The sequence below is a fragment of the Mustelus asterias genome, chromosome 24 (assembly GCF_964213995.1).
Source record: "Mustelus asterias chromosome 24, sMusAst1.hap1.1, whole genome shotgun sequence".
Classification (NCBI taxonomy): domain Eukaryota; kingdom Metazoa; phylum Chordata; class Chondrichthyes; order Carcharhiniformes; family Triakidae; genus Mustelus; species Mustelus asterias.
In genome coordinates, this window is record NC_135824.1 from 25,167,238 (window position 1) to 25,192,606 (window position 25,369).

A 25,369-nucleotide genomic window follows, 5' to 3' on the forward strand; every position below is an offset into this window, starting at 1 on the left:
ACAGCTCCTAGGCGGGACACAGACCATGTAAAGGTCCGTTGACCACGGGCGGGATTTTCCAGTCTTGGGGCGAGTGCGGCCGGAAAATCCCACCCATTGGCTGGAATTTTACCGCCCTGTCCACCACAGGAATCGGAGCAGGTGAGGGGCAATGAAAACGTCCACTAACCTCAGGCAGGATGCTCTGGTCTTGGGGGCGAGTGCTGCCGGAAAATCCCGCCTATTGTGTCTGTCCAAATCATAGAATCCCTACAGTGCAGAAGGAGGCCATTCAGCCCATTGAGTCTGCACTGACCACAGTCCCACCCAGGTCCTATCCCAGTAGCCTCACGTATTTACCCTTCTAATCCCCTGAGACTAAGGGGCAATTTAGCATAGCCAATCCACCTAACCCACATATTTTTGGAGGGTGGGAGAAAACTGGATCACCCGGAGGAAACCTATGCAGACACGGGGAGAATGTCTGCATAGGTTTCCGAAGCTGGAATTGAAGCGGTGGGGCAGCAGTGCTAACCACTGTGCCACCTTCTTTGTAAATCTCTGTTTCAATCCACATAACCTACTTTGTCTCTTAACTCAGTCTCCTAACTGAGCGTCATCTGAAAACTTAGGTATATAACTCTCTAATCTTACATCAAGACATTCATATAGTATGTTGAAACACAGACCCCAGTACAGATCCCTTGGGAATATTACTGATCATACACTGATCAGAGAATGTTCCCTTTATTCCTACTCTCCATCTCCAAACTCCCAACCAATAATGACCCATTCCATAACTTCACCTCCTCTATTCTTCTTCGAATAACGGCATGAGATTCTTCAACTGAACAGGTAGAATGGGGAATGCATGCTGCATTTATATTGCATTGAAATTCCAGTCTAGATTATATGCTATATCCTGCAGTGGAAAACAAACTCATAGCTTTCTCACTTCCTGAGTCAAAAGGTTATCGCTGAGTCACACTTTAACACAATGTTTGGCCAAATTACGACACAATTTCATACCAAGTTCAAATTCCATAGTAACAGATCACTTCAGTTCAGACAGCGAATTAATGGCCGAAGCCAGTTATCTAGTATGGATTGATAGTTAGTACACCTGCCACTATCCAACAATGCTCGAAACACCAAAACGTGGACAGCAAATTGACAAAAATGCAGCCATGATCTAGAACTTTGGTTGTTACATGTTTCAAGGACATAGCACATTTAGGACTGAATTTTTGCGCAGATGGAGAGGCTCTCCGTATGCACAAAAATGCCAGCAGAAACTAAAATCCAAGTCCCCATGGTTTGAATCCCATCACGGCAGATGGTGGAATTTTACCTCAATAAAAAAAATCTGGAATTAATAATCTACTGATGACCATGAAACCATTATCAATTGTTGGAAAAACCCATCTGGTTGTCTAATGTCCTTTAGGGAAGGAAATCTGCTGTCTTTACCCAGTCGGGCCTGCATGTGACTCCAGAGCCACAACAATGTGGTTGACTCTCAGCTGCCCTCTGACCAAGGGCAACTAGGGATGGGCAATAAATGCTGGCCATCCAGGGATGCCAATGTCCCATGAATAAATAAAGAATTTATTTATAGAATCATAGAATACCTACAGTGCAGAAGGCAGCCATTTGGCCCATTGAGTATGCATCAACCACAATCCCACCCAAGCCCTGACCCTGTAACCCCAAATATTTACCCTGCTAATACCCCTGACACTAAGGGGCAATTTAACATGGCTGATCAACCTAACCCGCACATCTTCTGCACACCCATGTCCCACGAATGAATAAAAAAACCCCGATCGGCACTATTTTCACAAAGTGGAAATGAGGGTGAAGTCTAAATTGCTCACCCATGGTTCTCCAAGGCAGCTGACGACATAAAACTACAGCTGCCTCCACTCATGCAGTTTTTGAAGTAGATGCCTGAAACTTGATTTGTGCAGATTGGACCTGGCACAAATGATGTGCATTTGTTTGGATAGCCAAGGTACCCTTTAGGAGAGGTAACCCATCATATCGGATATAGTTCTGGGACATGTTTGGGAAAAGGTCAGGTACCGTTTGGGTCTGTTAAAAGTAGATATGATCGTGTGCAAAAAAATACATAAATTCATTGGAAGTGTCAAACCTGTCAAGGACCTGTCAAAATTAATTGGAACTATAAAGAGATTTAACTTAATTGGGCTGTAATTATTTTAAAAAACTTACTTGATACTCCACTTTCTCTGTTGACATAAGCATAAGGGATATCATTATAGGGTTTGCACTACATGACTAGTTTTACAACAGGGGTGGCGTGCCTGTTAAGTGAACAGTTTCATTGGTAGTTCCAAGTAGTTATGTAATAGAATTGTTAGTTTTCATTAGCGATTAGTTGAAGGAATTTCATCTTTTAAACATCTTTTAAAAGTCAATGAGTTTTTTTTATAGTAATCTCATCAATAGACCTATAACCTTATTTTTTGTCAGTATGGCTCCTGAGGTTTGACAATGGTGGATACTAGGTGAGTTGGCATGGAAGGGTAAGGGCAAAGAGTGGTGGGTGGAGTGCATGTGTTGGTATAAATGGTATGAAGGGCCATAACTTGTGGTGGTGTAGCCGCGCAGTTTAAGGCGCTGCATGAAGGCTCTAGTCTCTGCCACAGGCGTGCGTTCGAATCCCCCTGCTGACAGAATGGATTTGAGGTTTGACCCTGCAGCTGAAGTCTAACAGTTCAGATTGAATCCAGGAGTTTGTGCCGTGTCCTTTTCGGGTGGCACAGTGGTTAGCACTGCTGCCTCACAGCTCCAGGGACCCCGGTTCAAATCCGGCCTCGGGTCACTGTCTGTGTGGAGTTTGCACGTTCTCCCCATGTCTGCGTGGGTTTCCTCCGGGTGGTCCGGTTTCCTCTCACAGTCCAAAAATGTGCAGATTAGGCTGTTTGGCCATGCTAAATTGCCCCTTAGTGTCAGGTGGGTTAATAAATATGTGGAGTGAAGAGGATAGAGCCTGGTGGGATTGTTGTCAGTGTAGACTTGATGGGCCAAATGGCCTCCTTCTGCATTGTAGGGATTCTATGAAACTGCTGAGAAGAGAGGCAAAGGATGTGGATAGAGGAGCATAGAGGTATGAGGTGACATAGATGGAGCATGGAGCCTCTGCGTGTGTTTGGCTGGTGGGCGGGTGGGGGTTGGGGGGAGTGGCTGGAGTGCTTTTATTTTGTTTTCTTCTTTTTTTCCATAAACCTCAGCAAAGTGCCAGTGTACAGAGGCAGGCTTGCCGCTCAGCCCACATCCGTGGTCGGTGAGCCCAACTTCTAATCCAGACCGGCCCCAACCACAGAATGAAAACCTGACTTTCCTGGATCTCTTTTTCCTGGATTGGATGGCCAGGGCCAGGAAATGTGTCGACACTGCTCCACCCGGGACCAAAAATATGGCCTTAGTTTAGAAGTGTTGGAAAAAACATTGAAACTACAGGCTCATAATTTACCTAGTCATTGGGAATCTTACATTTTACAGTCTTGTTGTAATTGTGAAAGGGTTAATAATCATACAAGTTTGAAAATCACATAAGCTGCCTTGAGAGAAACCAGAGGTCTTTATTAAAGTTGATCCAGATAAGTATCAAGCGTTTATCTAACGAAGGTCCTTGTCTGAAATAATTCATTAAATCAGACATCTGGACATGGGAGAGGTAATTGGCACCTACAAACCTCTCAGAAGCTGGTACGTCAAAGACAACTTGTAACAATAATGAATTAGGTAAGCTAACATGATTAAGTCTTCATGTTCTTTGGATATTATAATTAATCAGCCATGCAATGATTGTGATTGGTTTTAACATTTGTATCTTATGCATGATATAATCCTAATCAATAGTTGTGAGTGGATACGATAACTCCTATACTTTGATTGGTCTATGTTAATTACTTGTAATCAAATTTGAAACTATATCTGCTCATGTATTCCTGAATTCTGTACTCTAGCTGGTTACATGACTATGACTTTTCAAGGTCCTCGCTATCGTTTGCATTAAAACAGCTGTTTCAGAGAACTCTGTGACTTGGTCTGGTTACTTGAAGGGAACAAAGTTGTAATCAATTAAAAGGCTGAACATCAAAGCCCACTACACATTGCCTATGTGTTATCCTACATGTAATGTCCAAAATAAAACCTTTTGTTGACTCTTGAATAAAAGAGATCTAGGTGTGCCAGCAAAATATTCCGGTCTCGAGGAATTATCAGCACATAAGTTTTTTCTATTGAACAAACGTCTATTTGCAGATCTTGGAATCCAGATGGCACTGATGTTGAATTGAAAACTTCTGAAAGAATAGTTGAAATATTGAAGCAAAGAGTTGGGGACAAATGGATTAGAGTCAACCAAGGCTGAACCTATACGGCCTAGCAACTGCTTTCTGAACAGGATTGGCACAAACCAAAAGAAGGTTGTGAGTGGCTAGGTGGCTAGGTGGGTGGCTAGGTGGCTAGATGGGTGGAGAACTGGCTTGGTCACAGAAGACAGAGGGTGGTAGTGGAAGGGTCTTTTTCCGGCTGGAGGCCTGTGACTAGTGGTGTTCCGCAGGGCTCTGTATTGGGACCTCTGCTGTTTGTGATTTATATAAATGATCTGGAAGAAGGTGTAACTGGGGTGATCAGTAAGTTTGCGGACGACACAAAATTGGCAGGACTTGCAGATAGTGAGGAGCATTGTCAGAAGCTACAGAAGGATATAGATAGGCTGGAAATTTGGGCAAAGAAATGGCAGATGGAGTTCAATCCTGATAAATGCGAAGTGATGCATTTTGGTAGAAATAATGTAGGGAGGAGCTATATGATAAATGGCAGAACCATAAAGGGTGTAGATACGCAGAGGGACCTGGGTGTGCAAGTCCACAGATCCTTGAAAGTGACGTCACAGGTGGAGAAGGCGGTGAAGAAGGCATATGGCATGTTTGCCTTTATAGGACGGGGCATAGAGTATAAAAGTTGGGGTCTGATGTTGCAGATGTATAGAACGTTGGTTCGGCCGCATCTGGAATACTGCGTCCAGTTCTGGTCGCCACACTACCAGAAGGACGTGGAGGCTTTGGAGAGAGTACAGAGGAGGTTTACCAGGATGTTACCTGGTATGGAGGGGCTTAGTTATGAGGAGAGATTGGGTAAACTGGGGTTGTTCTCCCTGGAAAGACGGAGGATGAGGGGAGACTTAATAGAGGTGTATAAAATTATGAAAGGCATAGATAGGGTGAACGGTGGGAAGCTTTTCCCCAGGTCGGTGGTGACGTTCACGAGGAGTCATAGGTTCAAGGTGAAGGGGGGGAGGTTTAACACAGATATCAGACGGACATATTTTACACAGAGGGTGGTGGGCGCCTGGAATGCGCTGCCAGGCAAGGTGGTGGAGGCGGACACACTGGGAACGTTTAAGACTTATCTAGATAGCCACATGAACGGAGTGGGAATGGAGGGATACAAAAGAATGGTCTAGTTTGGACCAAGGAGGAGCGCGGGCTTGGAGGGCCGAAGGGCCTGTTCCTGTGCTGTATTGTTCTTTGTGTCTTCCCCCTATCTCAGATTATAAGTGCTTGGCACACAGGGTGGCAGGTAGAAGATCACAGTGATTTGCAACATAGGTCATGCATTTTCTTAGTACAAAATTCCTCTGTTGTTAAGTTTTGGCTTCCATGCCTCAGAACAGTCTTTGCCCTAGCTTCCAATGTGCCAGAGGTTTTGGGCAGAAGCTTCATTAACCTAACCTGTAAGGAGTAAGAAAGGCCAGAATTCTCCGATGGGCACCCCGTCACCGCTGCCAATGAGAACGGAGAATTTGGCACTCAGCCAAATCTCCACTCAGCAGCGGGAATGGAGAATCCCAGCCATGGATGAGGTTGAAGAATCCCGGCCAAAGTCAAGGGGGAGCTTACAATTCAGAAATCTCTACAGCGGGTGGAGGAATAAAATTATCAATCTGTCCCTCTCATTGCAGATTGATTCCCTGCTTGAAGGACCAGCCTGAGTAGTCTGGGCATCCAATCAGGCGGGATGTCTATCATGGACAGCTTATAGCAGCTGGCAAACCCTTGCGGGGGGGATGAATGATTTTGGGAGCTACTGATCCCAGGGTGGGGAGTTGGGAACCTTACGTGAGGAAACTTGGTACCTGGGTGTTGGTGGGGGATTAGGACATAGTAGTGAGGTGGAGGAGGGGGGGGAATGAAGAAGTTTGTTGGGCTCAGGGGTAAAGTACTTGTGAAATGAGGGGATTGGGGGGTTCAATTGCAGAGACTCCACAAGCTCACATGTAGATCCATGAGGTAGTAGAGAAAGCACTTACTTCCAGGATCCACCAAGTCCCCCACCTTGGGACACCTGGCCACCAGCAATTAACTTTCAAATGCTGCATGACAATGTCATATTTAAAGCAGCAACCTGCCTTCTGGGAGCGTGTTGGTCACTAACCTACCTGCTGTGTTCAGTTCAGGCTGGAAATGGTGGGGTGGAGGCAGCCAGGAATCAGGAAACAAAGTTGAAACTTTAACCCTGGAAATGATCCAGAGTCAGACCCACCTTTTTTTTTAAAAAAAGGTTAAAATTCAACCAATTTTCACTTGTGCAGATGGTGAAATTATAATTAACTAGAAGCAGGGGGCACACTATATTCAAGTCAAATGCAACACATTAACAGAGAAGATTAGGGAAGTAAATGTCTTACCTGATGGTCCGTGTAGTTTCCCTCTTTTAACTAGACAAATGTGAAAGAAAAGTGTTAGTACAGTGTAAATACACATCAAATATGCACGTAGATTTATCATTGACTATTCTTTATAAACTATTATATAATAAAGTCGTACACTCCATTAGGTAACTGGAATCCCGATTTGAATTGTGGATTGATGGAAAAAACATTCAAAATCAACTGATGAAATAAATAGAAAGACTCTAATGATTCAACAGGGATCAAAACAGTTCAATAAAATCAGAATTAAATTATAGAATCATACAGCGCAGAAGAGTCCCTTTGGCCCATCAAGTCCACACCGGCACATTGGAAACACCTGAATTCCGACCTAATCCCATCTGCCAGCACTTGGCCCATAGCCCTGAATGTTATGATGTGCCAAGTGCTCATCCAGATGCTTTTTAAAGGATGTGAGGCAACCCGCCTCTACCACCCAGACCATCACCACCCTTTGGGTAAAAAAAAAAGTTTTCCTCACGTTCTCCCCTAAACCTCCTGCCCCTCACCTTGAATCTATATCCCGTCATGATTGACCCTTCAACTAAGGGGAACAACTGCTCTTTATCCACTCTGTCCATGTCTCTCATAATCTTGTACACCTCGATCAGGTCGGCCCTCAGTCTTCCCTGCTCCAATGAAAACAACCCAAGCCTATCCCACCTCTCTTCGTAACTTAAATGTTCCATCCCAGGCAGCATCCTGGTGAATCTCCTCTGCACCCCCTCCAGTGCAATCACATCCTTCCTATAATGTGGCAACCAGGACCGCACTCTAGCTGTGGCCTCACCAAAGTTCTATACAACTCCAACATGATTTCTCTGCTTCAATGCCTCAATTGAGGCATAGATTACAAATAGAGGGAGCTTTGCAGTGATAAATATTGCATGATTTTTTTTTCTAATAAGTGTTTGAAGTTTAATTATTAGTGCCACAAGTAGGCTTACATTAACACTGCAATGAAGTTACTGTGAAAATCCCCTCGTGGACACACTCCGGTGCCTGTTCTGGTACACTGTGGGAGAATCTAGCATGGCCAACGCGTCTAACTAGCACATCTTTTGGACTGTGGGAGGAAACCGGAGTACCCGAATGAAACCCACGCAGACATGAGGAGATTGTGCAGACTCCACACAATGACCCAGCCGGGATCAAACCCGAGTCTCTGGCGCTGTGAGGCAGCAGTGCAAACCATTGTGCCATCATGCTGGACACTTGATGCCACTGACTTAACTTGGGATGGTACGTACAAATTTTTTAAATCCATTTGGCCTTCAATATTTGATATAATATTGTGGAGGAGATATCTTCAGTACTTTTAAAGTGAATTCTGAATAATGGTTAATTAAAACAGGTGAATTTACACCAGCAATTATCTCTCAAAAGGCATGAGTTTTAAGTTTCAAAGTTCTCATCAAGGTGAGAATGAATCATAAGAATAGAGAAAGGAAAGGCAATGTTCCACCTGCATTTTGTCGATTGACAGCTTACATCCTTTCATAAAATGTACAAACTTTATTTGGCTATTAAAAAAAGGCAATTTAATGACTATTTTACTGTCCAGTTGGATGGCTCAAAATTGAAAAATCTATTTGGTTCCAAGAAATTGTACAAAGGCAAATGTAAAGGAGGTAGTTTAATATAACCCTTTAATATAACCCTACTCAAACTTACAAATGGTAAGAGTTGCAATTGGAGATGCATTGTTATGATCCTAAAATCAGCCCTGAAGTCAGAGAAGATAGAGTTGATAGGTCACCTTTCAATTTACACTCCAAAGTTCCCTCTCAAAACTTAATGCTCATTTGATTGAAGTACGCAGGGTAAGGAAACAAGGAAAAAAATCTAAGCAGGATTCTTCTTCCTGATTTCATTGTTAGTGGTATTGGTTTAAGGTCCAAAGATGTGCAGGTTATGTGGATTGGCCATGCTAAATTGCTCCTTGGTGTCCAGGGGTGTGTAGGTTAGGTGGATTAGCCATGGTAAATGCAAGGGGCTACAGGGATGGGGCAGGGTTACGGGAATAGGATCGGGGTGGGGGGTGATCTCGGTGGGATGCTCTTTCGGAGATTCGGTGCAGACTCGATGGGCCTGATGGCCTCTTTCTGCACTGTAGGGATTCTATGGTTCTATTCCATGGTAATCGGTGATATTCATTGTGCACAAATAGTTTATCAATGCTCACACATGAACCATGTACCCTCGTGTGAAAAAAACTGGGGGATTGCCTTTGCCAGGATTCAACACCCTCAGGAGAGAAACACAGGTTGGGGGTACCAGTGCAACAAACCATAATATGAAACAAAAGTTCCTTTAAAGCACATAGTTCCATAGTTACCGGTATTAATTTCCAAGGCTTAATAATGGCAAGGGTAAAGATTCCTGGGATGAGAAGATTGTCCTATTGGGGAGATTAAATAGACTCGGCCTATATTCCCTCGAGTTCCGAAAGATGAGTGTGATCGAATTGAAAATGATCTAATCGAAACATATAAAATTCTAAAGATGTTTGACAGAATAGATGCGGGACAATGTTCCCCCTGAATGGGGAATCTAAAACATGGGGGGTGGGGGGAGGGGGGAATTGGACCAAGTGTGGCATCAAGAAGCTCGAGCAAAACTGGAGACAATGGGAATCAGGTGGAAAACTTGTCGCTGGTTTGAGTCATTCCTAGCACAAACGAAGATGGTTGTGGTTGTTGCAGGTCAGTCATCTCAGCTCTAGGACATCACTGCAGGAGTTCCTTCCAATAGTGTCCAAGGCACAACCATCCTCAGCTGCTTTATCACAGACCTTCCTTTCATCAGAGGGTCAGAGGTGGAGATGTTCACAGATTGCATAATTTTCAGCACCATTCACAAACTGCCAATACTGAAGCAGTGCATGTCCAAATGTAGCAAGACGTAGACAACATCCAGGCTTGGGTTTACTTAAATGCTAAGTAACATTTGCAGCACACGAATGCCAGACAATGACCATCTCCAGCAAGGGAGAATTTAACCATCACACCTTGACATCCAATGGCATTACCATCACTGAACCCACCCCCCCACCACCCACCTCCACCCACCACCCACCCCTCCGCCACCATCAGCATCCTGAGGGTTATCATTGACCAAAAACCTAACTGGACTAGCCATATAAATACTGTGGCTACTGGGCTAACCATTTAAATACTGTGGCTACATGGCTACAGGGGTATGTCGGAGGCTAGGAATCCTTCAATGAGTAACTCACCTCCTGATTCCCCAAAGCCTGTTCACAATCTACAAGGCCCAAGTCAGAAGTGTAATGGAATACTCTCTCCTTGTCGGTATGAGCGCAGTTTCAACAACACTCAAGAAGTTTGATACCAGCCAGGACAAAGCAGTTTGCTTGACTGACATCGCATCCACATGCATTTATTCCCTTCACCACTGATGCACAGTAGCAGCAGTGTGAGCCATCCATAAGATGGACTGCAGCAACTCACCAAGGCTCCTTTGGCAGCACCTGCCAAACCTACGACCAGAAGAACAAGGACATAAGGCACATGGGAACACCACCACCTGGAAGATCCCCCTCCAAGGCACTCGCCATAGTGACTTGGGCCAAAATCACCACTCCTTTACTGTCGCTGGGTCAAAATCCCGGAACTTCCCGATAGTGCTGTGGGTGTTCCAACAACACAGAGACTTCTGCAGTTCAAGAAAGCAGCTTGCCACCACCTTCTCAAGTACAATTAAGGATGGAAATAAGTTCTGCCCGAGCCAATGATGCCCACATCCCTTGAACGAATTAAAGAAAAGGGGCCAGCTATTCACATTTGAGATAAAGAGAAATTTCCTCAAAGGGTTGAGAACATCCATAGCTCTCAGGGGTAAAGAATTCCAGTCGTTGAGTATGTTCCAGGTAATATTTTGGGCAACAAGGATATGGGATAGTGTGGGAAGGTGGAATCGAGATAAAGATCAGCCATCATCTTGTTGAATGGCAGTGCAGGCTCGAAGGACCTAATAGCTTACTGGGGAGGTGATGGCCTAGTGGTATTATCACTAGACTATTAATCCAGAAACTCAGCTAATGTTCTGGGGACCCGGGTTCAAATCTCACCATGGCAGATGGTGGAATTTGAATTCACTAAAAAAATATCTGGAATTAAGAATCTACTGATGACCACAAAACTATTGTCAGAAAAACCCATCTGGTTCACTAATGTCCTTTAGGGAAGGAAATCTGCCACCCTTACCTGGTCTGGCCTACATGTGACTCCAGACCCACAACCACGTGTTTGACTCTTAAATGCCCTCAGGGATGGCCAATAAATGCTGGCCAGCCAATGATATCCATGTCCCACGAATGAATAAAAAAAACTCCTGTTCCTATTTCTTAGATTCTTACGAAATGTCTATTTTACTTTTGATTCCTTTGTGGATAGCTTAGGATCTGATATTGCAGGTCACTAAAAATAAATGAGAGGAGAATTCTAGAAAGAAGGATGTTCTGGCCCACAATATTAATTGCATATTAATTTGTGTTTAGTTGAGCATGCAGGTGATGGCTTTAGCAGACGATTCACTTGTGCCTTGTCACCTCATGGATCCCTGGGCCATGCGTCATTTCTGTGGCACAAGGAAGTCAGTGTTTTGCGTCTATGTGGGATGCATGAGGTTACAGCCCCTCTTCTATAATTTGTTCCTCAGTTTCTGGTTTGCACTCCTGTGTGGGTGCGTTTAGTACTTGCTCAAAGTGCCACACAGTAGTTACGGTGTACAGGCCAAGCCCCAAAGTTTTTCGACTGCTGGCCTGAGTGGAGCCAGCTGATTTTAAACTTCACACTGCTCCTTCCCTGTTGGGTGAATCTCCACTCGCCCAATAGGGGAGCTGGTATTCTATGAGGTCCCGTGGGGAGATCTATTCATGATTCCCCCGTGGTTATCAAAACAAGTACACATTAAAGACAGACACTATTCAAAGCAAATTAAAAGTTCTCCTGCTGCCTTGACAGAGGTTCCTGTTTCAGCTGTTATCACTAAAAAAAACCACACACACACACGCACAATTTAACTGGTCCTTCAACTCTGTTGTTCGCAACACCTGTTTAATGCCAAAAAGATGCCACATTTGACTACAGAACCATCTCCGTGCTTCTGAGGGATGTCTTAAAGATAGCATACAAAATCACATCTATATAAATGGCATTAGCTAGTTAATTATACAACATCTTTTGGATGACTTAGCGGCTGCCCAGAAACGCCCCAGGCACAATGTGACTTTCGCATTGCGAGCTGCTGGTCATATCAATTAACTGGAATTAACTGAATTCCACGGCAGTGTATTTCCAATTCCCATATCAGTCATACCTGTTGTGCCTGAGTCATCTTGTGCCAAAGTATGACTAATTAATTTCTGTAAACTGAACTCTTTTTTTTCTTTATTAATGTCACAAGTAGGCTTACATTAACACTGCATTGAAGTTACTGTGAAAATCCCCTATTCACTACACTCCGACTCCGGTACCCAAGGGAGAATTTCACAGACAGTGACCCAAGCCGAGAATCGGACCCAGATCCCTGGCGCTGTGAAGCACCAGTGCCAACCACTGTGTCATCGTGCCGCTCCTTCATCTGACAAATGATCTTGTCAGATTTGCACACACATATCCTGCTTTTGTGGATTGCCTACTTTTGCAAGCAATTGTCAACTAGTTACAGTGCATTCCATTTCACAATTGCTGCGGGTGCTATCTGAAGATTCAGTTAGAAACACAGGTACAGGAGTAAAGTATTTCAGACGGCACAGCTGCAGGAGTTCAGCAGAGAGGAACAGGAATCTCTGTTCTGCCATTCAGTTAGATCCTGGCTGATTGCGAGCTTAACTTCATCTATGTTGGGGTGGCATGGTGGCACAATGGTTCATACTGCTGCCTTATGGCGCCAGGGATCTGGATTCAATTCCGCTTCGGGTCACTGTCTGTGTGGAGTTTGCACATTCTCCCCGTGTCTGCGTGGGTTTCCTCCGGGTGCTCCAGTTTCCTCCCACAGTCCAAAGATGTGTGGGTTTAGGTTGACTGGCCATGCTAAATTGACCCTAGTGTCAGGGGATTAGCAGGGTAACGATGTGGGGTTGCGGGAATAGAGCCTGGGTGGGATTGTGGTCGGTGCAGACTCAATGGGCCGAATGGCCTCCTTCTGTACTGTAGTGTTCTATGATTCTATGGTTCTCTAACCCTTTATTCCCTTGCCTAAGCAAAACATATCAATTTGAGCTTTGAACCTTTTTATTGACAGAACCTGAACACCTCAAAAGTTATTTCTGCCATCCCTTTGCATGAAAATGTGCTTCCTGATCTCACCCCTGAATGATCTAACTCTAATTTTAAGATTGTGTCCCCTTGTTCTGGACTCTCCCTCCAAAAGAAATAATTTCTCTCTGTCTTCCCCCAACACCTTTGTAAAAATCATCTTAAATACCTCAATTACATCAAGCTCTCTGGACAGAGCGGGTTGAGGACTTGGCCTTTGACCCCTGACCACTTCATTGTCCAGGAGCTTTAGTATGTTAATTAAATCTGGACCATACTTTTAGTAGAAAGTTCTTGGCAACTAAATCCTGCTACTTTCTAATGAATAATGTCACATCAGTAGATTGGGTGTGGATAGACATTCACTGTCTGAAGTAATAGAAAAAGAAAATGGTGGCCCAGGTGAATCTGGAATTGAAAAATTAGTCTCAGTAATGATGACCAAGAAACCACCACGGATTGTCGTAACCCATCTGGTTCACTAATGTCCGTTAGGGAGGGAAATCTGCCATCCTTACTTGGTCTGGCCTACACGTGACTCCAGACCCACAACAATATGGTTGGAACTTAACTGCCCTCCGAAATGAGCAAGCCACTTAGTTCAAAGGCAATTAGGGAGAGGCAACAAATACTGGCCCAGCCAGCAACATCCACATCCCATGAAAGAATGAAGAAAATATCTACCAACCAGTCCCTCTTCCGCCCAACACAGCTTCTCTCCCATAGCCCCTGCCCCACCCCCTTTTCCAACCAATGAGTCACGTGTGCTGTGGATAAAGAGGAACTGGTGGATGTACTGTACTTAGACTTCAGAAAGCATTTGCTAAGGTCCAGATCAAAGGTTATTGCAGAAGGCACAATGGCACAATGGTTAGTACTGCTGCCTCACCGCACCAGGGACCTGGGTTTTATTCCAGGCTTGGGTACACTGTCAGTGTAACCGAACAGGCGCCGGAGTGTGGCGACTAGGGGATTTTCACAGTAATTTCATTGCGGTGTTAATGTAAGCCTTACTTGTGACACTAATAAATAAACTTTATTCTGGATTGAATGCTATTTCAAGGGATTTCTCTCTGTTTTGCAGCACTTGTCCCCCACATTAACAATTCAGGAAACAGAACACTGTCTCCCCATGCAGACACGGGGAGTCTACATGTTCTCCCCGTGTCTGCATGGGTTTCCTCCAGTTCCCTCCTGCAGTCTGAAGGAGGTGCTGGTTAGGTGCATTGGCCATGCTAAATTCTTCCTCGGTGTACCCGAACAGGCGCCGGAGTGTGGCAACTAGGGGATTTTCACAGTAACTTCATTGCAGTGTTAGTGCAAGCCTACTTGTGACACTAATAAATAAACTTATACTTAAAATAAAAGCTGATGGTGCAGGGAGTAACATATTGGCATGGATTGAAGATTAGCTAGCTAACAGGGAACAGGATAAGCATCAATGGGTCTTTTTCAGGTTGACAAGACATAACAAATGATCTGCCACAGGGGTCAGTGATGAGGCCTCAACTTTTTACAATTTATATAAATGACTTGAATGAAGGGATTGAAGGTATGATTGCTAAATTTGCTGATGGCACAAAGCTAGGTAGGAAAGTAAATTGTGAAGAGGACATAAGACAACTGCAAAGGGACATAGATAGGTTAAGTGAGTGGGAAAAGATCTAGGGCTAAATTTTCCCAAAAACTGGTAAGGTTCTGACTCTAGGTCTTCTATCCAGATCTTCTGACACTGAGTCAGAAAAAAGCAGGGGAGGGGGCATGTTTTGTACCATCAGACTTGAGGGCAGGGCCTAAAGATTCCAGCAAGCCCAGCTCCACAGAGATCAAGGCACCCTTTAAAAAGGGTGCCCTGATCTCAAGGTTATGAGACAGGCCCTCCCCCCATGGACTTTGGGACCAACCAGCATTCATCCGACAATTTTCCCCACTCCTCCCCCATCCATTCTCACCAACAACCTTCCCTTCTCGTCCCCCCACCCTCACTGATGACATCACCGGCAGGGAAGATTCTCATTCCGCGATCTCCCTGGCAGAAATGTAATTATGACCCTCTCGCAACAATTAGCGGCCACAATGGGATTTGCGCCCGCAGGGAATGGGCCCGGAAGATCACGACCCTGGCAAATGCAGAATAATGTGAAGTTGTCCATTTTGACAGGAAGAATAAAAAGTATTTTATTGAAATGGTGAGAGATTGCAGAGCTCTGAGATTCAGAGGGACCTGGGTGTCCTAGTGCATGAATCACCAAAGGCTGGTATGCAGGTACAGCAAGTAATTAGGAAAGCTAATAGAAAGTTATTGTTTATTGTGAGGGGAATTGAATATAAAACTAGGGAGGTTATGGTTCTGTTATACAGGCCACTGGTGAGACTGCAATACTACGTACAGTATTGGTCTCCTTATTAAAGGAAGGATGTCAATGCATTGGATGCAGTTCAGAGAAGGTTTACTAGACTAATGCCAGAAATTGGCAGATTGTTTGATGAGGAGAGGTCGGATGGGCTAGGCTTGTATCCACTGGAATTTAGAAGACCAAGGAGTCGATTTGATTGGAACCTTTAAAATCATGAGGGATATTAAGAGGGTGGATGTGGAGAGGGTGTTTCCTCTTGTGGGAGAATCTAGAACTGGGGGTCACTGTTTAAACATAAGGGGTTGCTCATTTAAGACAGAAGTGAGGAGAATTTTTTTCTGAGAGTAGTGAGTCTTTGGACTCTCTTCCTCAAAAGGTAGTGGAAGCAGAGTCTTCGAATATTTTTAAGGCAGAGATAGATAGATTCTGGATAAGGATGGCAAAAGGTAATCTGGAGTAAGGTTGAAATCAGGATGTGATCTACTGAATGGTCAAGCGGGCTCGAGGACCTGAGTGGCCTACTTCCGCTCCTAATTCGTATGTCCATTTGTAATCCAGCTTTATGTTGCAGATAAGATTTCTAAATCCAAATGAGTTCAACCGAGAAATAGCACTGCAATTTAGCAGAGGCAATGGCCTAGTGGTATTATCGCTAGACTATTAATCCAGAAACTCAGCTAATGTTCTGGGTTCGAGTCCCGCCATAGCAGATGCTGGAACTTGAATTCAGTAAAAAAAACTATTTCGAAACATAGAAAAACTACAGCACAAAAACAGGCCCTTCGGCCCCACAAGTTGTGCCGAACATATCCCTACCTTTTAGGCCTACCTATAACCCTCCATCCTATTAAGTCCCATGTACTCATCCAGGAGTCTCTTAAAAGACCCTACTGAGTTTGCCTCCACCACCACTGACGGCAGCCGATTCCACTCGCCCACCACCCTCTGTGTGAAAAACTTCCCCCTAACATTTCCCTGTACCTATCCTCCAGCACTTAAACCTGTGTCCTCTCGTAGCAGACATTTCCACCCTGGGAAAAAGCCTCTGAGAGTCCACCCGATCTATGCCTCTCAACATCTCTATTAGGTCTCCTCTCATCCTACGTCTCTCCAAGGAGAAAAGACCGAGCTCCCTCAGCCTATCCTCATAAGGCATGCCACTCAATCCAGGTAACATCCTTGTAAATCTCCTCTGCACCCTTTCAATCTTTTCCACATCCTTCCTGTAATGAGGCGACCAGAACTGAGCACAGTACTCCAAGTGGGGTCTGACGATGGTCTTATATAGCTGCATCATTATCCCCGGACTCCTCAACTCAATCCCTCTATTGATAAAGGCCAGCACACCATACGCCTTCTTAACCACCTCCTCCACCTGCGGAGCCGATTTTAGAGTCCTATGGACCCGAACCCCAAGGTCCTTCTGATCCTCTACAGTACCAAGAGTCTTTCCCTTTATATTGTACTCCTTCATCCCATTTGACCTGCCAAAATGGACCACTACGCATTTATCTAGGTTGAAGTCCATCTGCCACTTCTCTGCCCAGTCTTGCATCCTATCTATGTCCCTCTGTAACTTCTGACATCCCTCCAGACTATCCACAACCCCACCAAACTTTGTGTCGTCGGCAAACTTACCAACCAATCCCTCCACTTCCTCATCCAGGTCATTTATGAAAATGACAAACAGCAAGGGTCCCAGAACAGATCCCTGGGGCACACCACTGGTGACCAACCTCCATTTAGAAAAAGACCCATCTATACCCACTCTCTGCCTCCATTGGGCAAGCCAGTTCTGAATCCACAGGGCAGCAGCCCCTTGAATCCCATGTCCTCTCACTTTTTCTAGAAACCTTGCATGGGGGACCTTATCAAACACCTTGCTAAATTCCATATAAACCACATCTACCACTTTCACTTCGTCAATGTGTTTAGTCACATTTTCGAAGAACTCCACCAGGCTCGTAAGGCACGATCTGCCTTTGACAAAGCCATGCTGAGTATTCTTGAGCATACTAAACCTCTCTAAATGCTCATAAATCTTGTCCCTCAGGATCTTCTCCATCAGCTTACCAACCACTGAGGTTAGACTCACCGGTCGGTAATTTCCTGGGCTATCCCTATTCCCCTTCTTGAAAATAGGAACCACATCCGCAATCCTCCGGCACCTCTCCCGTCTCCATCGACGACGCAAAGATCACCGCCAGAGGCTCTGCAATCTCTTCCCTCGCCTCCCACAGTAACCTGGGGTACATCCCATCCGGACCCGGCGACTTATCTATCTTGATGCCATTCAAAGATGCCAGCACAACCTCTTTGTTAAAGTCCACATACTCAATCTTTTCAGTCCACTGCAAGCCCGCAGTACATTCACCCAGGTCCTTCTCCTCTGTCAAAACTGAAGCAAAATACTCATTAAGCACCTCTGCCATTTCTACTGGTTCCGTACAGACTTTCCCGCCTTCATCTTTTGTAGGCCCTATTCCTTCACATCTCATCCTTTTACTCTTCACATATTTATAGAACACCTGAGGGTTTTCCTTAATCCTACCTGCCAAGGCCTTCTCGTGACCCCTTCTGGCTCTCCTAATTTCCTTCTTTAGTCCCTTCCTACAAGCCGTATACTTATCTAGATCCTTATCTTCGCCAAGCTCTCTGAACCTTTTGTATGCTTTCCTTTTGTCAGGAGATGTCAGGATGTTCTGGATAGGTGCAGAAAAAATAGGGTTGTTGTAGTGGGGGACTTTAATTTCCCTGGCACAGACTGGAAAGTGCTTAGAGCTGGGGGTCCGGACGGGGAGGAATTTGTAAAATGCGTACTGGAAGGTTCTTTGGAACAGTATGTAGATAGCCCGACTAGAGAGGGGGCTATACTGGACCTAGTTCTGGGAAATGAGCCCGGTCAGGTCGTCAAAGTTTCGGTAGGGGAACATGTGGCAAATAGTGACCACAACTCTGTTAACTTTAGGATAGTAATGGACAAGGATGAGTGCTGTCCTACGGGCAGGGTGCTAAATTGGCGGAAGGCTGACTATAGCCGGATTAGGCAGGAATTGGTGGATGTTGATTGGGAGAGGATGTTCGAGGGTAAGTCCGCGTCTGGCATGTGGGAGTCTTTTAAGGAACTATTGATAAGGCTGCAGGATAGGCATGTGCCTGTAAAAAGGAAAGATAGGAAAGGTAGGATTCGAGAGCCGTGGATAACCAGGGAAATTGAGGATCTGATTAAAATGAAAAGGGAGGCGTACGTTAAGTTCATGCAACTGAAAACAGATGGAACTCTGGAGGAATACAGAGAGAGTCGGAAAGAACTCAAACGGGGAGTTAGAAGGGCAAAAAGAGGTCACGAGATGTTCTTGGCAGGCAGGATTAAGGAGAATCCTAAGGCATTCTATTCATACGTTAGGAACAAAAGAGTTGTCAGGGAGAAAATCGGACCTCTCAGGGACAAAGGAGGGGAATTATGCTTAGAACCCAAGGGAATAGGGGAGATCCTAAATGAATACTTTGCATCGGTATTCACGAAGGAGAGGGGCGTGTTAACCGGGAGTGTCTCGGAGGGAGGTGTTGACCCGTTAGAGAAAATCTCCATTTCAGGAGAGGAAGTGTTAGGTTTTTTAGGGAACATTAAAACTGACAAAGCCCCAGGGCCTGATGGCATCTATCCTCGACTGCTCAGGGAGACGAGAGATGAAATTGCTGGGCCTCTGACGGAAATCTTTGTCGCTTCTTTGGACACGGGTGAGGTCCCTGAGGATTGAAGGATAGCAAATGTGGTCCCGTTGTTTAAGAAGGGTAGCAGGGATAACCCAGGAAATTATAGGCCGGTGAACTTGACGTCTGTGGTAGGGAAGTTGTTGGAGAGGATTCTTAGAGACAGGATGTATGTGCATTTAGAACGGAACAATCTCATTAGTGACAGACAGCATGGTTTTGTAAGAGGGAGGTCGTGCCTTAAATTTGGTGGAGTTTTTTGAGGAAGTGACAAAAACAGTTGATGAAGGAAGGGCCGTGGATGTCGTCTATATGGATTTCAGTAAGGCATTTGACAAAGTCCCACATGGCAGGTTGCTTAAGAAGGTTAAGGCTCATGGGATACAAGGAGAAGTGGCTAGATGGGTGGAGAACTGGCTTGGCCATAGGAGACAGAGGGTAGTGGTCGAAGGGTCTTTTTCCGGCTGGAGGTCTGTGACCAGTGGTGTTCCGCAGGGCTCTGTACTGGGACCTCTGCTATTTGTGATATATATAAATGATTTGGAAGAAGGTGTAACTGGTGTAATCAGCAAGTTTGCGGATGACACGAAGATGGCTGGACTTGCGGATAGCGAAGAGCATTGTCGGGCAATACAGCAGGATATAAATAGGCTGGAAAATTGGGCGGAGAGGTGGCAGATGGAGTTTAATCTGGATAAATGCGAAGTGATGCATTTTGGAAGAAATAATGTAGGGAGGAGTTATACAATAAATGGCAGAGTCATCAGGAGTATAGAAACACAGAGGGACCTAGGTGTGCAAGTCCACAAATCCTTGAAGGTGGCAACACAGGTGGAGAAGGTGGTGAAGAAGGCATATGGTATGCTTGCCTTTATAGGACGGGGTATAGAGTATAAAAGCTGGAGTCTGATGATGCAGCTGTATAGAACGCTGGTTAGGCCACATTTGGAGTACTGCGTCCAGTTCTGGTCGCCGCACTACCAGAAGGACGTGGAGGCGTTAGAGAGAGTGCAGAGAAAGTTTACCAGGATGTTGCCTGGTATGGAGGGTCTTAGCTATGAGGAGAGATTGGGTAGACTGGGGTTGTTCTCCTTGGAAAGACGGAGAATGAGGGGAGATCTAATAGAGGTGTACAAGATTATGAAGGGTATAGATAGGGTGAACAGTGGGAAGCTTTTTCCCAGGTCGGAGGTGACGATCACGAGGGGTCACGGGCTCAAGCTGAGAGGGGCGAAGTATAACTCAGACATCAGAGGGACGTTTTTTACACAGAGGGTGGTGGGGGCCTGGAATGCGCTGCCAAGTAGGGTGGTGGAGGCAGGCACGCTGACATCGTTTAAGACTTACCTGGATAGTCACATGAGCAGCCTGGGAATGGAGGGATACAAACGATTGGTCTAGTTGGACCAAGGAGCGGCACAGGCTTGGAGGGCCGAAGGGCCTGTTTCCTGTGCTGTACTGTTCTTTGTTCTTTTCTTCTCGACTAGGTCCCGCACAGCTTTCGTGCACCACGGTTCCTTTAACCTACCAACTCCTCCCTGTCTGCTTGGAACGTTGTCCTGTAGAACTCTAGACAGACATTCCTTGAAAAACTGCCACCTCTCTTCAGTACATTTCCCCGAGAATACCTCCTTCCAATTTACTTCTCTAATTTGCTGCCTTATGTCTTCATATTTCCCCTTACTCCATATAAATGCTTTCCTTGCTTGCCTGATCCTCTCTTTTCCCAATGCAAGCATAAAGGAGATAGAGTTATGATCGCTATCCCCAAGATGCTCTCCCACTGAGAGGTCTGACACCTGACCAGGTTCATTGGTCAGTATCAGATCAAGTACAGCCTCTCCTCTTGTAGGCTTGTCCACATGCTGTGTCAGGAAACCCTCCTGAACACACCTAACAAACTCCTCCCCATCCAATCCCCTTACCCTAGGGATATTCCAATCTATGTTTGGGAAATTAAATTCTCCCATCACAACAACTCTGCTATTATTGCAACTCTCCAGGGTCTGTTTCCCTATCTGCTCCTCCACCTCCCTGTTACTATTGGGCAGCCTATAGAAAACTCCCAGCAAAGTGATCGACCCCTTCCCACTCCGAACTTCCACCCACAGAGACTCTGTAGACAATCCCTCCACAGCATACACCTTCTCTACAGCTGTGACACTATCCCTGATCAGCAGTGCCACTCCACCCCCTCTCTTGCCTCCCGCCCTGTCCTTCCTGAAACATCTGAATCCCGGCACCTGGAGTATCCAGTCCTGTCCCTGAGACATCCAAGTCTCCGTAATGGCCACCACATCACTCTTCCAGGCATCGATCCACGCTCTGAGCTCATCCCCTTTATTCACTATACTCCTGGCATTAAAGTAAACACATCTCAATCCTTTGGTTTGAGCTCTCCCCTGCTCTTTCCCCCGTCCATCCTCCCTCTTGCACTGTCTATAACCCTTCTCTGTTTGCGGGCTAACTTCCTCACTCCCAGTCACCTCGTCTCGATCCCCTCCCCCCAACCTATCTAGTTTAAACTCTCCCCAGTAGCCTTAGCCAACCTTCCCGCCAGGATATTGTTCCCCCTGGGATTCAAGTGCCACCCGTTTTTTGTGTACTGGTCACACCTGCCCCTAAAGAGGTCCCAATGGTCCAGGAACCTGAATCCCTGCCCCCTGCACCAGTCCCTCAGCCACACATTCATTCTCCACCTCACTCCATTCCTACCCTCACCTTCCAGTGGCACAGGCAGCAATCCTGAGATTACTACCTTTGCTTTCCTCCTTCTCAGCTGTCTCCCTAATTCCCTATACTCTCATTTCATGTCCCCTCCCCCTTTCCTTCCCACATCAGCGGTACCAATATGTACCGCTACCTCTGGCTCCTCTCCCTCCCCCCTCAGGATTTCTGGGACTCGACCAGTGACATCCTGGATCCCGGCCCCAGGGAGGCAGACCACCATCCGAGACTCCCGCCTGCCTCCGCAAAAACGCCTGTCCGACCCCCTTACTGTTTGGAATTAAGAATTTACTGATGACCATGAAACCATTGTCGATTGTTGGAAAAACCCATCTGGTTCACTAATGTCCTTTAGGGAAGGAAATCATAGAATCTCTACAGTGCAGAAGGAGGCCATTTGGCCCATCGAGTCTGCACCAACCACAATCCTACCCAGGCCCTATCTCCATCACCCCATACATTTACCCTAGCTAGTCCCCCTGACACTTAGGGTCAACTTAGCATGGCCAATCCACCTAACCCATACATCTTTGGATTGCAGGAGAAACTGGAGCACCCGGAGGAAACCCACACAGAAGCGGGGAGAATGTGCAAACACCACACAGACAGTAACCCAAGCCGGGAATCGAACCCGGGTCCCTGGCGCTGTGAGACAGCAGTGCTAACCGTGCCACCCCTTATCTGCCGTCCTTACCTGTTCTACATGTGACTCCAGAGCTACAGCAACGTGGTTGACACTCAACTGCCCTCGGGCAACTAGAAATGAGCAATAAATGCTGGCCAGCCAGCAACACCCATGTCCCACAAATGAATAAAAAAATATACAATTCATACCCAGATATTACATGACAAGGAGTTGAATATCCCAAAATAAAATCATGTCCTTCAATTAATTTATTCATTTAAATCTGAATGCAGTGGTCTGATAAAATGGCATTGACTGCTTCCATGTGAATTCCAGTCCAATACACCACAGTGGGTAATTGAGAGTCATGTGGCACTCCACCCAACTCGAGGCACACATGAAGGCACAGGGTTTGGTTCATTAGCCATGCAGCCTGTCTATAGGAACTGTATTTCTGGCTTGGGCAGAAGTGAAAAGTGTTGAGAGAAAGAGCCAAAAGCATGTTACTCTCATGCAAGGCAATTTTGAAAGTAAATATTTTTTTTCAAAGTTCACCTCCATGTCAGAAAGGATAACTCTGAAAAGTGTATTAGCATCCTGCTATTGATGCTGCTGAACTAGGATCCATTCCAATATCACACCTTCAATGCAAACATCCTCAAGCTAAACAGATTGGCCAATGCAATCATTGTTTATACTGACTGTTTCCCCCCGCCCCCCTCCCGCCCCCTCAAATCAGTCGCTGCAGATACGTTTAGACAAGGCACCATTAATCTTTCCGAGTTTCAGACTTTGATGACACGGAGCTGATGCAGTTCGGGAGAAAAAATTGAGCAAAGATTGGAATTGTTTCTAGCATAACAGAGTTCTTCCTTCAGACCAAACTCTTTATATTTCCCCCTCCGGTCGAAACATCCTCTTGTTCCAATCTCAATTCATTTCTGTCAAGCACAATCAGTCTCAAAACATGGGAAGGGCTTCCTCTTATTCCATGATCATTATCTTAAGTATTCAGTGTACTGGTACAAATATTCAATAGTTCATCGAATTAAAATCAAACACATCGTATGCACTGTTGCCGCTGGTTTGTTTGCTTTTTGTGCTATGCTTTAATGTTTCCCTGTGTTCTTTACAAAGGCTTTTTCAATCACTATAATTGGAACATTTATTCATGGCATCCATCCTTAATTAAGTTAAGGTGCACTTAGCTGCACTCCGTTCCCTCAAGGACCGTCAACACTTTCCCTCAATAAATCTTAGCCAAACAAATGAGTGAATTAGCATTGGTTTCATTTAACAGAAAGCAGATGTGAAAATAAAGTTTGTTCTGCCATGCTACTTCATTCCAATTAGTATTTAGTTTTAAGTAGTTTGATTTAGAAACTTTAGAATATTTAGAAACTAAGGCCAGCATTTTTTGGTGGGCAACGTCGCGAGCAGAATAGGAAATTTGGAGAGACATTGACTTTTAGAGCACGCCAAGCTTTCCCGTCCTTCCCGCAACAATGCCCACCTGTTTGGGCGAGACCATGTAGACGCTACAACAACAGATGAACGGACACTGCTCGACAATCACCAGGCAGGAATGTTCCCTTCCTGTCGGGGAACACTTCAGCAGTCAAGGGCATTCAACTTCCGATCTTTGGGTAAGCATTCTCCAAGGCGGCCTTCAAGACACACGACAACGCAGAATCACCGAGCAAAAACTGATAGCCAAGTTCCACACGTATCGGGACAGCCTCAACCAGGATCTTGGGTTCATGTCATACTACATGTAACCCCCACCATTTGACTTGGGCTTGCAAAATCTCACTAACTGCCCTGGCTTGAGACAATTCACACCTCTTTAACCTGTGATTATCCCTCTCTCCACGCGCATTGTCTGTACCTGTAAAGACTTGAATTACCTGTAAATACTCGCATTCCAACCATTATCTTGCAATTGAGTATTTGTCTATATTTACCCTGTTTGTGAAGCCAACTCTCAACTCACCTGATGAAGGAGCAGCATTCCAAAAGCTCGTGATGCCAAGTAAACCTGTTGGACTTTAACCTGGTGTTGTGAGATTTCTTACTGTGCCCACCCCAGTCCAATGCCGGCATCTCCACATCACATCTGTGTGTGGCTGGAAAATCCCGCATTATAATTGTGGTGAAAGATAGAACCTGCTGCTTTATTTGTTAGATTGAAGCATTCCAACACTAAGCTGAAACGCTTGCAAGCACTCTCAGCTCACATAGCTGAGTGCCAAACAATTTTGGCCTCCTCCTGACATCCCCACCATGCCAGTCTTCAGCCAATTCAATTCACATGATATCAAGAAATGGCTCAGGACACTGGATACAGTGAAGGCAATGGCCCCTATAACATCTCAGCTGAAGACTTGTGATCTAAAAGCGACTGTGTCTCTGGTCAAGCTCTTACAGTAAGAGTTTTAACAACACCAGGTTAAAGTCCAACAGGTTTATTTGGTTGCAAATACCATTAGCTTTCGGAGCGCTGCTCCTTCGTCAGATGGAGTGGAAATGTGCTCTCAAATAGGGCACAGAGACACAAAATCAAGTTACAGAATACTGATTAGAATGCGAATCCCTACAACCAGCCAGATCTTAAAGATACAGACAATGTGGGTGGAGGGAGCATTAAGCACAGGTTAAAGAGATGTGTATTGTCTCCAGACAGGACAGCCTGCAAGTCCAGGAGGCAAGCTGTGGGGGTTACTGATAATGTGACATAAATCCAACATCCCGGTTTAGGCCGTCCTCATTTGTGCGGAACTTGGCTATCAGTTTCTGCTCAGCGACCTGTTGGACTTTGACCTGGTGTTGTTAAAACTCTTACTGTGTTCACCCCAGTCCAACACCGGCATCTCCACATCAGCTCTTACAGCACAGCTACAACACTGGCATCTACCTGACAAAGTGGGAATTTGTC

The 25,369-nt window shown here is 45.4% G+C and overlaps 1 protein-coding gene across 2 annotated transcripts in view; it reads right to left on the minus strand.

Annotated features, from left to right (window-relative positions):
* The window catches only part of unc13c (unc-13 homolog C (C. elegans)), a 640,043-nt gene that overhangs the window by 593,013 nt on the left and 21,661 nt on the right, over positions 1-25,369 (minus strand). For both annotated transcript variants that reach the window (XM_078241487.1, XM_078241486.1), the window contains exon 2: positions 6,704-6,733. In XM_078241487.1, the coding sequence (XP_078097613.1) occupies positions 6,704-6,733 (30 nt within the window). The remainder of the gene's footprint in view (positions 1-6,703; positions 6,734-25,369) is intronic.